The sequence below is a fragment of the Parus major genome, chromosome 26 (genome assembly GCF_001522545.3).
Source record: "Parus major isolate Abel chromosome 26, Parus_major1.1, whole genome shotgun sequence".
NCBI classification, from domain to species: Eukaryota; Metazoa; Chordata; class Aves; order Passeriformes; family Paridae; genus Parus; species Parus major.
The window spans coordinates 5,225,165-5,237,481 of record NC_031795.1 but is presented as its reverse complement, the minus strand read 5'-3'; the positions used below and the strand labels follow the sequence as shown (position 1 = coordinate 5,237,481).

The 12,317-nt window shown below is 57.7% G+C and overlaps 2 protein-coding genes across 2 annotated transcripts in view; one reads left to right on the top strand and one right to left on the bottom strand.

The window, feature by feature from the left end:
- BTG2 (BTG anti-proliferation factor 2) lies at positions 1–557 on the top strand (the record flags this gene model as incomplete). Its single annotated transcript, XM_015650435.1, has 1 exon — positions 1–557. A coding segment is annotated over one exon (252 nt), but the record flags the coding sequence as incomplete, so codon positions are not given.
- A 9,539-nt stretch (positions 558–10,096) lies between these two features.
- Positions 10,097–12,317, bottom strand: part of FMOD (fibromodulin) — a 7,340-nt gene continuing 5,119 nt past the window's right edge. Inside the window, exon 3 of the mRNA XM_015650400.3 lies at positions 10,097–11,318. Coding sequence (XP_015505886.1) covers positions 11,167–11,318 — 152 coding nt within the window. The 3' untranslated portion in view covers positions 10,097–11,166. The remainder of the gene's footprint in view (positions 11,319–12,317) is intronic.

Below are 12,317 nucleotides of genomic sequence, written 5' to 3'. Positions count from 1 at the left end.
ATAATCAGCAAGGCAGCGCGGCAGATCGGACTGAGCCTCCCGCAGCTCTACCAGCTCCTGCCCAGCGAGCTGACGCTCTGGGTGGATCCCTACGAGGTCTCCTATCGCATCGGAGAGGATGGATCCATCTGTGTTTTGTACGAGGCCACCAAACCCCCCAGCTCCTACGGAGGGATGCTCACCTGCAAGAACCAGATGATGCTGGGCCGTACCAGCCCTTCCAAGAACTACATCATGACTGTCTCCAGCTAAAAAACAACAAAAAAACCAGACAAAACCCCAAAAAAACACGACAAAAAACAAAAAAAAAAATAATCTCCTCTTTGTCCTTACACTGCCAAGACACAGGCTACTGTAATACCTCAAGCTGAGGATCTATTTTTAAGATGAAGAGCTATTTATATTTTTTAAAAAAAACCCTCCAGAAAATCCAAAATTAAAATATTGGGTGTCGCTCTGAGCCGAGGCGGCGCCCCAGGTGCCTTTTCTAAAGCTGTTGCAAGCTTGTGAGTTTTGTTTTTTGGTTTTTTTAATAATAATTATTATTGTGAAGCTGAGATCTACCTAATTAAGTGTTGGATGGCGGTTTTGGGGCTGGCTTTGCTCACCTTGGAGTGTCAGAATGGGGGATGAGGGGGTGAAGCCAGGCTGGGAAGTGGCTGAGATGTCACCTCGTCCCCATTCTGCTTTCCAGGGCTGTTCCTGCATCTCCAGTGGTGCTGGAGCTGCTGGCCTGACCTCTCTGTGCCAGGGTTTGGTGTCACCTCGGGGCTGGCTCAGCCTGGGGACACCGGGATGCCCCTCCTGGGTGTGCTCTGCCCCTCTCCCACCCCCTGCCCTTCCCTGGATGGGCTCACTGGGCTGTGGAGCTGCCCTGGTGGTGTCCCCAGGGTGGCTCGTGGTGGCACTGAGGGGACATTGCTGCTCCGAGGGGCTCAGCCCTGGTGACCTCTCCGTGTCCCCAGGGCTGCCTCGTGTCCCCTGTCCCTCGTCCTGCCGAGCTCCGTGTCTGACACCCCCTTTTTGCTGCCTTTTCTCCTCAAACCTGCAGTTTTCGGGGGGCTCTCCCCGCTCTCTGTGGGATGTTCAGGAGTTTTGGGGTCCTGATGTTGCTTTTTGAAGCCCCAGCACTTCCCCTGCCCCCTTGGGAAAGGGATTTGGGTCCCATCTCTTTGGGACAGAACTTTTGGTGCAGTTTAATTCCTGCTCCAGTGCTCTGCCCCTTTCCCGTGTTCTCCAGCATTCAGGAAGGCTCTGCCCAGCTGTTTTTTGGGGGATTTGGCTTTTAAACCAAAATTTAGAGGGGCTAAAGGCCCTGAACTCCACCAGCCTGCTGGGAATGAGCCTTTCCTGGGATAAATCCCACATCCACTGCCCCTTTCCCAACCCCTGCTGCTCCCTGGGGATCCTGGGGGAGGATTGGGGCGTGGATGTGCTCGGTTGTAGCAAAACTTCCTGGATTTTCCTCTCAGCTGAAACTTCCCCTTTTCCTGACGTGGCAGAGTTGTTAAAGTTCTCAGATATTTGTGCAATATATTTCCAAATCCTGGGTGCTGTGGGAGAGGAAGGAAGCTCCCAGCTTTAATACATTAAATAATCCAGCCCAGCAACCCGGCCTTGACTTGGAAAATTCAGATTATTTTTTATTTGCAAGCTCCATCAAGTCCAGAACTGGAAAATCAGCCTCGATTCTCAAATCCTTTATTCTTTTTTAAGTGTCAGGTCGCTGTTTGTGCTCGAGGAGATCAGAGCAGAGTCTGGGCTTGCATCACTTCCCTTTCCACTCGAATTTCTCACGTCAGCAAAGCGGAACTGAAGCACTGGGGGGGCTTTTCTTGTGCAATAAATGACCTCACCCACAGGGGAGTGCCTGGCAACGTCCAAAAAAATCAAATTTCCTTTTCCAGGAAAAGTCATCTCTGCTTTTTTTGTTGGGATTCCTCACTTGAAGCTGCCTGATGTGGAGAGCCCAGGGCAGAATTCGGGCAGGATCAAAGCATCCTCCAAGTTTTATTCCCTCCTCCTCCTCCCCAGAGGAGTTTTCCAGGAGTTTCCCACCAAAGGAACACAAAACAGCCTCGCTCTCCTCAACCCGGGGGTGGAGGAGCCTCGTGTCCACGGTGTCTTTTTTATTTTATTTTGTTTTTTAACGCCTCAAAACCAACCAAATTTGGGTAGAATCCACTTCTCTCTCGTAGCTGGTGACACAAAAGCTGTGAATTCCCGTGCTCTTGCTGCCTTTTGCCTCCAAGCCTGATGTGATGTGGATTTTGAGACAGTGTCTTTGAGGGGGTTTCTGTCATTATTAATATTTTATTTTTATTTTTAACCAAGCTGGACTGTTGAACGGGACCTGCTTTTTTTCTTTTTCCTTTTTTTTCCCCCTTTTTCCCCCCCTTTTTCCCCCCTTTTTTCCCATTTTTCCCCCTTTTTTTCTCATTTTTTCCCCCTTTTTTTCCCATTTTCCCCCCCTTTTTCCCCCCCTTTTTTCCCCCTTTTTTCCCATTTTTCCCCTCTTTCCCCTTTTTACCGTTTTTCCCCTTGTTTTCCCCTTTTTTCCCCCTTTTTTTCTCATTTTTCCTCAGATTTTCCCCATTTCCCCCCTTTTTTCCCATTTTTCCCCCTTTTTTTCTCATTTTTTCCCCCTTTTTTTCCCATTTTTTTCACCTTTTTCTCCCCCTTTTTCCCCCCTTTTTCCCCCCTTTTTTCCCCCCTTTTTGTTTTTTTCCCCCCTTTTTTTGGGGGGGGATGAAAATGTTGGGAATTCTGTGAGGAATTGGAGGAGGGAGCAGCTGGTTCCTGATGTACAGAACCATTTTATACCCGCAGTGTACAGACCCCCGAGCTTTTTTTTGTTACTTTAATAAAAATGTCGCATTGTAACCCGGCCTGCTTCGTTCCTGGGAGCTCAGGGAGGAGATTTGGGATTTGGGATTATTTGGGATTATTTGGATTATTTGGGATTTCAGACCAAACCCCGCCCTGGGAATGTCGTGGGGGTGACTGCAGATTTCCGGCTGCGTCACCCAGGTTCAGCAAAAAAGCTTCCTGGCCTTCCAAACTCCAGGAATTCCGGCTGGGAATGACTCAGAGGAGGCTGTGGGTGTCCTGCCCTCCTCCTCCTCCTCCTCCTCCTCCTCGGGGCTCTGTGGAAACCTCGTGTCCTGCCCAGTGTTAAAAACCCTGCAGGATCTCCCCTCCCCAATCCTGGGAATATTTATGGGAATTTTGGGAAGCGGGGGATTAAGGTGAAGCTTCCCTGGCTGCTCTGTCCTTGCAGGAGGGTGAGGGATCAGCTCGGGGTTGGATCCTTGGGGCAGGGATGGGGATGGGGAGGATGCTCGGTGTCGTCACCACCGAAGCAGCCGGGGCTGAGTCACGGCCCTTCCTGTTCTGGGGAGGCTGAAAAAACTCGGAGCTGTCGCCCCTTCCCAGGCTGGGGACCCCTCTCTGCCACCAGAACTTGAAAAACCTCGACTCAACCAGCTTGGGCTCATCTTGAACCCAAAACTCCATTTTTTATGGAATTCAGGAGGGTTTGGTTGACCTGCCAAGCTCCCTGCCACCATTCCCTCTACCACCAAACTTCCTTTGAAGGCCTTGGCTCAACTTGTGCTTATTTTGACCCAAAACTCCCTTTTCCATGGAATTTAGGAGGGTTTGATTGACCTGCCAGGCTCCCTGTGAGTGGGGATACCTTTGGGGGGCACAGCCCTGAGTCCCCTCTCTCCCTGCAGAGCACCCAGCAGCTCCTCCCCTCCTCCAAACCATTTGTGGGTGGATTTGGGCGCTGCCTCAAAACCTCTCCTCATTTATTTCCCCCTCAGCTGCCACCAACACACCCAAATTATCTCTGCTGCCGGGGCAGGGCCGGGCGCCGCTCACCTGCGGACTCACCGGGAGGAATCCCCGGCTCCGGAGGCTCCTCCAGCCTTTTCCTCCCTCTGCCTTCCCAGCTCCAGCCCGGAGCTGCATTCCGGGCTCCCAGCCCGTTCCCAGGCCAGCCCGGCGTGCCCTGACCCGTGGCTGGCATTTGGGGCTGCGGCTGAAATTTGGGTCGCTCCCAGGCCGGATAAAAATACGGATTTAGGTGGGGAGGGTTGGGAGGCCGAGCCCTCCCTGCCGCTGACGGAGGTGCTATTTTTAATTTCCCCGTCGGTTTTGTGCTGGTGGGATCACTGTTCCTGGGCTGGGAGCTGTGTGAGCTCGGGGTTTCATCCCTGCCAGCCCTTTCCAGCCTTTCTGGGATCCATGGAATTCCCCCGCAGGGAATGTGGGGGGTGTGGATACCCCTGGAGTGCTCGGCAAAGTCTGGAAGCAACAAAATCCACCTGGAATGGGGACAAGTTGGAATTGGGACAGGGACACCCCAACCCCATCCCCATATCACCCCACTCCCATCCCGTGGATCCCATCCCCATCCCATTCTGATCCCATGGATCCCATCCCACCACATTCCCATTCCATTCCCATTCCATTCCCATGGATCCCATCCCCATCCCACCCCATCTCCATCCCCATCCCCATCCCATGGATTCCATCCCATCCCATCGATCCCATTCCCATCCTGTGGATCACATGGATCCCACCCCCTCCCCATCCCATGGATCCCATTCCCATCCCACTGATCCCACTCCCATTCCGTGGATCCCATGGATCCCACCCCATCCCATCCCCACCCCATCCCACTCCATCCCATAGATCCCATCCCATGGATCCCACCCCATCCCACTGATCCCGTTCCCATCCCGTGGATCACATGGACTCCACCCCATCCCATGGATCCCATCCCCATCCCCATCCCATTCCCATCCCGTGGATTCCATCCCCATCCCATCCCATCAATCCCATTCCCATCCTGTGGATCACATGGATCCCACCCCCTCCCCTCCCCATCCCATGAATCCCTTCCCGTCCCATCCCATCCCATGGATCCCATCCCATGGATCCCATCCTATCCCACTGATCCCATTTCCATCCTGTGGATCCCATGGATCCCACCCCATTCCCATCCCATCAATCCCATTTCCATCCCATGGATCCCATGGATCCCACCCCATTCCCATCCCACCCCATCCCATTTCCATCCCATGGATCCCATCCCCATCCCGGCCCCTCCGCAGCGGCTGCTCCCGGCCTGGGCCGGTTCCAACGCTCCCATTTCTGCCCCTTGGGGGATAAAGGGGATTTGTTGGTGCCGTGCGGGGACAAGCGACAATTCCCCGACTGTCCCCATCTGTCTGCGAGGGCGGGGGCAGCGCCGGGGCCGCGGTTTTGTTTCTCCTTTCACGCCCCAATGAACTTTGCACCTTTTGTTCGGCAGGGAAGGGCTGGGAGCCGGGGCAGGGCAGAGCCCGCCGGGCCCGGGGGTGCGCAGGGCTTTGGATCTTAATTTAATCTTAATTTAAAACGGGAATTGTTGAGGGCTCGCACCCCGTGCTCAGCCCCGGGAGCTGCCGGTGCTGGGTGGCCTCGGAGGGACAGCGGTGGCAGCCTGAGGGTGGCTGTGCCCTCGGCACCAGGACACGCCGGGGCTCTGTCCCCAAGGGAGGCTGTTCCCGCATCTCAAAGGAATTCCGTGCCCCCGATCTCAAGGGACATCATTCCCACATCTCAAAGGGACATCGTGTCCCCTGTCCCCAAGAAATGCTGTGTCCCCTGTCCCCAAGGGAAGCCGTGTCCCTGTCCCCAAGGAATTCTGTGTCCCCTGTCCCCAAGGAATTCTGTGTCCCTGTCCCCAAGGGAAGCCGTGTCCCTGTCCCCAAGGAATTCTGTGTCCCCTGTCCCCAAGGAATTCTGTGTCCCTGTCCCCAAGGGAAGCCGTGTCCCTGTCCCCGGCAGAGCCCGGAGCAGTGGGATGGGGAGGGACAGCCGGAGGCTGCGTTCCCTGTCTGGGGCAGTTCCCTTTTCCCTGGAGCCGTGTCTGGGCTGGGAACGCAGAGCCCGGGGCAGTCCCGGCCTGGCCCCCCCAGCAGCTGCCGGGGTTTGTCCAGGGCTTGGAGCCGCTGCTCCCCTTCCCCTGGGATGAGCCCGGCGTGTCCCATGGAGAACATTCCCACCTCTGGAAGCACCAGAGAGCTCTCGGGGGGTCCGGAGGTCACACGGGGGTTGTGTCCCCACCAGGAGCTGCCCCATCCCCGCTGCGCCAGGCACAGGGATCCCCACAGGGATCTTCGGGTGCCCCAAAACATCCCCAAAGCCATCCTGGGGTCACCCCAAATCCTTCTCCCTTTGCCTGGTCAGAGCTGGCCAGGCTGGCAGGGATTTTTAGGGATGCTCCCGAGTTTTAGGGCAGAAGGGGCACAGAGCACCTCAAATGGCATCTGTGGAGCTTGGGTGTGACCCACGGGACCCTCTTGGGTGTCACCAGCGTGGGACATGGCAGAGGGGGGAGCTCTCTGGTGCTTCCAGAGGTGGGAATGTTCTCCATGGGACACGCCTGGCTCATCCCAGGGGAAGGAGAGCAGCCCGTCCCGAGAGGGACATCGAGGAAATGTCACCGTGCCCGTCCCGAGAGGGACATCGAGGAAATGTCACCGTGCCCGTCCCGACAGGGACATCGAGGAAATGTCACCGTGCCCGTCCCGACAGGGACATCCAGGAAATGTCACCGTGCCCGTCCCGAAAGGGACATCGAGGAAATGTCACCGGGACCGTCCCGACAGGAACATCCAGGAAATGTCACCGGGACCGGCCTGGAGGGAACAACATCCCCGAGCCTGCGGCTCCCGGAGGGCGAGGCTCCTTTCCCCCGGACAATGCCCTTTGAGCCGGGAGTTGTTCCCGTCGTGGCACCGGATAAAACAGGGAAGGGCGAGGCTGGAGCGGAGCCGCTGCCCCGCCTGGCTCCGGTGCCGCTTTATTGGCATTAAAAACCTGGATTGGGATGAGACGAGGCTGTGGGGCTCCCTCCAAACTCATCCCCCCTTCCCAGAGATTGTCCCTCCTGCCTCAAAACCCAATCCCCTGGCTCTGGGGAGTTTGCCTCGATTTATGGCAGATCTGTTGGATTTTTTGGGAGTTGTGCTCCCTTTTTCGGAGGGGATCCTACAAAGGACCTACCCCACAAATTCCCCTCTGGGCCACCAGCAGATTTTGGGGTGTAGAGTGAAGCTCTGCCCCGACATTCGGGCTGAGAATTCCCATTTCTCCCTTTTTTAATGGGGTTCAGCCCCATCCCAGGGCCGTGCTCACGGACCCCATGGTGTCAGAACCACCCCAAAAAACCTCCTGGGGCAGCAGGAGGGGGGAGAAGGGCGATGCTGAGCCCATGCCCCCAAACCAGAGACCCCTCCCGCGGCCCCCAGCAGCTTTAGGGGGGTTTAGGGGGGGCCACGCTGCCTTTTGGGGCCGAGACAAAGCCCGGCTTGATATTTATGGCACGTGCAGAGGGAGCGTGGGGCGAGCGGGACAGATGGCCGGGGGAACAAAAGGGGGACGCAAGAATGGGAGCTGAACAGATCGGGAATTTCCTGCCCAAATCTCTGCCTCCCGTTCCCAAAACGCCGCCCGCGGGGTGCGGGGGAGCAGGACGCTCCCCACGGTCCCCAAAAAGTGTTTGGGATCTGAGGGGAGCGGGTGGAGAGACCCCAAACACCCCCAAATCCCAAATTCCAGCTGCATTTTGGAGCTGTGGGATCAGGACCCCTCATCCCCCCGATCCTCAGCCCGTTCCAGGGGTGGGATCCCTCTCCCGGGAATTTTCCTATTTTTTCCTTATCTCTTCCCAGCTGCTGCGGCCGGACCCCGACAGTTGATTATTATTAATTATCATCTTTAATTGCGGCGGCGGCGGGAGCTGCCCACCCCTTGTCCCTTTGTCCCCGAGCCTCCTGCGGCCAGTTTTGGGTTAAATCCGAGAAGAATCGAGCAATCGAGGATGTGACACTTCCCTGAGTGCCACCACCTCTCTGGGGCACGGGGACCTGTCCCGAGCTCCTGTCCCCATTCCTGGAGAGGGTTTTTCCCATCCTGGATCCCTCTGGAAGCGCTGGGATGAGCCCAGCACCCGCTGCCTCGCTGCTTTTTATTTTGGTTTAGAGGGTTTTTTTTGTGTTCTCTTTTTTTTTGCGCTTCTCCGAAAGGAAATATTTGGAGGGGTTGTTTTCCAGCAGAAATTTGCGTTTCCTGAGGGAAACATCCTAAAGGGAATGTTTACAAACAGTCTGGGAAGTGTTGGAGCTGAGGGAGGGAGGCTGCAAAAGGGGAGGGAAAAAAAAAAAAGAAAGAAGAAAAAAAAGCGAGGGGATGAGGAGGATTGGGAGGGGAAAATGTGGAAAGGAGTGGAGGTGGAATTCGGGGTTTTCAGGGGAAAATCTGGGGGTTCTGCAGAAATCCTGCTGGTCCCCATGGGGCACCCAGTGGGAGCTGCTGGGTTTTGGCATCCCAGGAGAATCCTTGGGAGAACCCCAGAGCCCCGCTGGGATTTTGGGGGGCTGCAGCTGCCGGTGCCCCCTGCGGCAGTGCCCCCAAAGCCCCTCCAGGGGGGTTCTTTGGCTTGGTTTGGGGTTTCCCCCTCCTTTTTCCTGCTCTGTGGGTCTGGACAAAGCCCTGCTCTCCCCCCTCCTCCTCCTCCTCCTCCTCCTCCTCCTCCTCGGTGGGATCCAGGGGCCCCCCGGACCCCGCAGCTCCTCCCGGCAACAGGAGGAGGAGGAAGGGGGTGAGGAGGGGGAGCCAAGCCCCCGTTCCCTGCTGTTCCCACCACAACAAGGCAGAGATTGGGCGCCTGCGGGACCAATGGGGGCTGTTCCTGGATTTTGGGGAGGGGGGGAAGCGGGGCAGGGGGGTGCCCTGACCCTCTGCCCCCTCCCCTTCCCCCCAGCTGCTGGGAACCAGGAATCCCCGGCCCTGCCCGGCTCCAGCAGCTGCTGGAGGAGCTCTGGAGCTGCTGCTGCTGGGTTTTGTTTGCTCCCTTCCCGGATCCCTTGGAAATGATGGGATTTGGGCTCCCAAAAACCTCCCCGACTCCTTTGTTTGCCCCCTCTGGATCGTCCTTTCCAGATCCCTCAGGAATGATGGGATTTGGGCTCCCAAAAACCTCCCCGACTCCTTTGGTTGCCCCCTCTGGACCGTCTTTCCCAGATCCCTCGGAAGTTTTGGGATTTGTGCTCCCTAAATCCCCTCCTCATCCTCTTTGGCTTTGCAGGGATTTGGGAAGGAGTGTGGATCATCCCCCCAAGCCGGGGATGAGGGGAGATGGGAAAATCCTGCCCCTGGGAGCAGCTCCTGAACTCCTGGGGCAGGAAATTCCCCTGGGGCAGGGACAGCCTGGAGGGGACCCTCGGGGACAGCCAGCACCATCCCTGCTGGGATCCCAAACCAGGGATCTCCTGTCCTGGTGCCTCCGGGAGGGTTTGGGGGGTTGGGATGAGGATGAGAATGTCCCTGTGCCACCCTGGGATGGGGAAGGGGTGTCCCAAGGGGATGGAGTGGGATTTTCCAGCTGGGATTTCTGGCTGGAGCTTTGGGGCTGGTCCCAGCCAGGGATTGGGGTTTTTTTGGAATCCCAACTCCTGCATCCCATCCAGGTGACCCCGGGAGGATTTGGATCTCTGGGATGGGGTTTGGGAGGTCGGGATGAGGTCGGGATGTCCCTGTGCCACCCTGGGATGTGGGGAGGGATCCCCAAGGGGATGGAGCGGGATCTTCCTGCCGGGCGTCTGCAGGAGCCTCGCCTGGAGCTTTGGGGCTGCCCCTGACCAGGGATTGGGGTTTTTGGGAATCCCAGCTCCCACATCCCACAGAATCCTGCATCCTCTGGCTGTTCCCAGCCTGGGAATGCCACTTTCTGCTTCCCTCCCGGTGAAATTCCGATTTTTCATCCTTGTTTTTTTAAGCATCCCTCAGCCGAGCCGTTAAAAATCCTCAGGGCCGGAGCCTGCGGGACCAGGAAAACACCCGGAAAAAAATCCCCGTGGGTGCCGCGATCCCTCCCACTCCCCTGACCCTTTTCCGTGGATATTTTCCCCGCTATTTCCCCGGGAAATGCGGTGGAGCAGCAGCTCCTCGGGAGAGCTCCGTGCCATGCCCGGGACAGCCGCTAGACGGCAATTCCAGCCTGGATTATGGCTGGAAAACCATCCTGGAGAAGAGGAGAGGCTGCAGGGCTCGGAGGGCTCCCGGGACGCGCTGGCTGCAGCTACTGGAAGGGTTTTATTGATGGTTTGGGGGTTGACAGTTCATGCTGGTGAAATGATGGGATTTTGGGGTGTTTTTTTTTAATGTTTTGCATGCAGGAACAACGCGGAGGGCGCGGGTGACCACCTGGACACCCCCAAAGCTCAGCTGCCCCTTCCGTCCTCAGACTCAGCCGGCTGAGGGTCCCAGTTGGGGATTTTGGGATTTTTTGGTGAATTCCAACGTGGTTCTGTGATTAATTTTGGGGTTTTGATTGGGGTACCCCGTTGGCCTGGGCAGGGAGGGGGCTCAGGGAGGAGTGCCCAGGCAGATGGGGGTGACAACTCCAGGGGTGACAACACCAGGGGTGACAGCTCCAGGGGTGACAACACCAGGGGTGACAACTCCAGGGGTGACAACTCCAGGATTTTCCAGGACAGCTCCGGGGACGGTGACAGCACCAGGATTTTCCTCATCCTGCCCTGATCCAGGGGTTTGGGAGGAAGATTTGGGATCCCTCCCATGCCCAGGCTGTTCATCGGGGGGTTTCCCTCTGACCCCAGGGAAGGTTTCACTCCTTTAGGGTTTCTCTCTGATAATTCTGGAGCAGGTTGATGGAAAAAGGGGAAAAAAGAAAGGGGAAAGGATGGATTTGCTCCTCCCCATCCCACACTGAGGGACCCTCCAGCCTGGAGATCTTCACTCCTGCAGCTCCCGACCCCTTGGATTCTCCTTCCAGGGACCGCTGGCCCAGGGGGTTCAGATCCGCTTTTGGGATCGGGACTGGGATTCCCGGATTTCCAAGGTGGGATGAGCACCATCCCTGCTGCGTCCCACCCCAGCCCTGGGGAGGGGGTGACCGCGGGCACAGCGCTCCGTGGTGGGCTCCGAGAGGGCTCCGAGCTGGGATCTGGGCGGAAAAAGGGAGAATTTGGGGAAAACCGGGCGCGCACGGGAGCGCGCTGCTGCCAAGCCGAGTCGGATGGAAAAGCGGGAAGGAGGGAATCCCTGGGAATGAGGGACACGAGTCCTGAGGGTGGCAGGGCCGGGTCAGATCTCGATGACGGTGGCCCGGCGCAGGCACAGCGGCGCGTCCGGGGGCACCGCGTTCCGCTTGATCTCGTTGCCGTCGAGCCGCAGCACCTGGAGCCGGGAGTAGTTCATGACATCCACCACGGAGCAGAAACTGCTGATGGAGAACTCTGGGAAGGAGAGGAGACGGAGCTGAATCCCCCGCAGCCTCCCCCAGAGGGACGAATTTTAGTGGGAAATGCTCTGTCCGGGGAATCGACCCCTGAGAGCCGCTTCATGTGGAGGCAGACGGGGCAAAAAAGGATGGGAGCAGCCCAAATTCGCTGATTTTTCCTGCGGATTTGGACTCAGCCCCGCAAGCTGAAAGGGTTCCTGGTGCTCCTGGCCGCAGCCAGGAGGAGCAGGAGGGTTTGTGCCTATCCCAGGGTTTGGAAGCTCCCCTGCCCCGCCTGCATGGAGCGCTCGGAGGGTGGAGTCGGACAGAAAACGTCGCTTTCCATCAGGATTTTCCTCTCCAGCCTCTTTTGGAGGCTTCCTGGGCTGCAGCCTCCATCCCCCGACCCCGCTGGCCGCCGTGGGACCCCCGGGCAGCGTGTCCAGGAGCAGGGATGTCCCTGTCCCCACCCCAGCCGTCGCCTCCCCGCTCCTCTGCTTCCATCCCGGCCCAGGCTGCGTTTGGGAGCGGGAGATGGAACAAACTCCAAAATACTTTTTTTTTTTTCCTTTTCCGTGCAGGATTTGAGCCTAGAGGGCAGCAGAGCTCCAGGCCGGGCTGCTGCTGGAAAAGGCAGCGGGATGCTGGGGGAGCCAGGCTGGGATTTGGGGGGCTGCAGCCACAGAGGGGACCCTCGGTGGGCTGGAGGGGCACGACCGAGGTCTGGATGCTCCAAAGGGGTTGGAGCAGAGCTCCTGGAGCAGCATCCCTGCTCCTGGGGGTGCTGTGAAGGTCAGCGGGACCCGCAGAGGAGGAGGAGGAGGAGGAGGAGGAGGTGGAGGAGGAGGAGGAGCTGGCGGTGGCTCCGCGGCGTTTGTGGGCAGACGGCGGCAGCTCCGGCTTTGGAAAGCAAACATTTGGGAATCTGTTCCCGTGTCTGTGCTGCTGGCAGCTCCCCGCTGCGGGGTTCTGTGTTTTCCCTGCAACAGCTGATGGCTGCACTAACACCCCCATC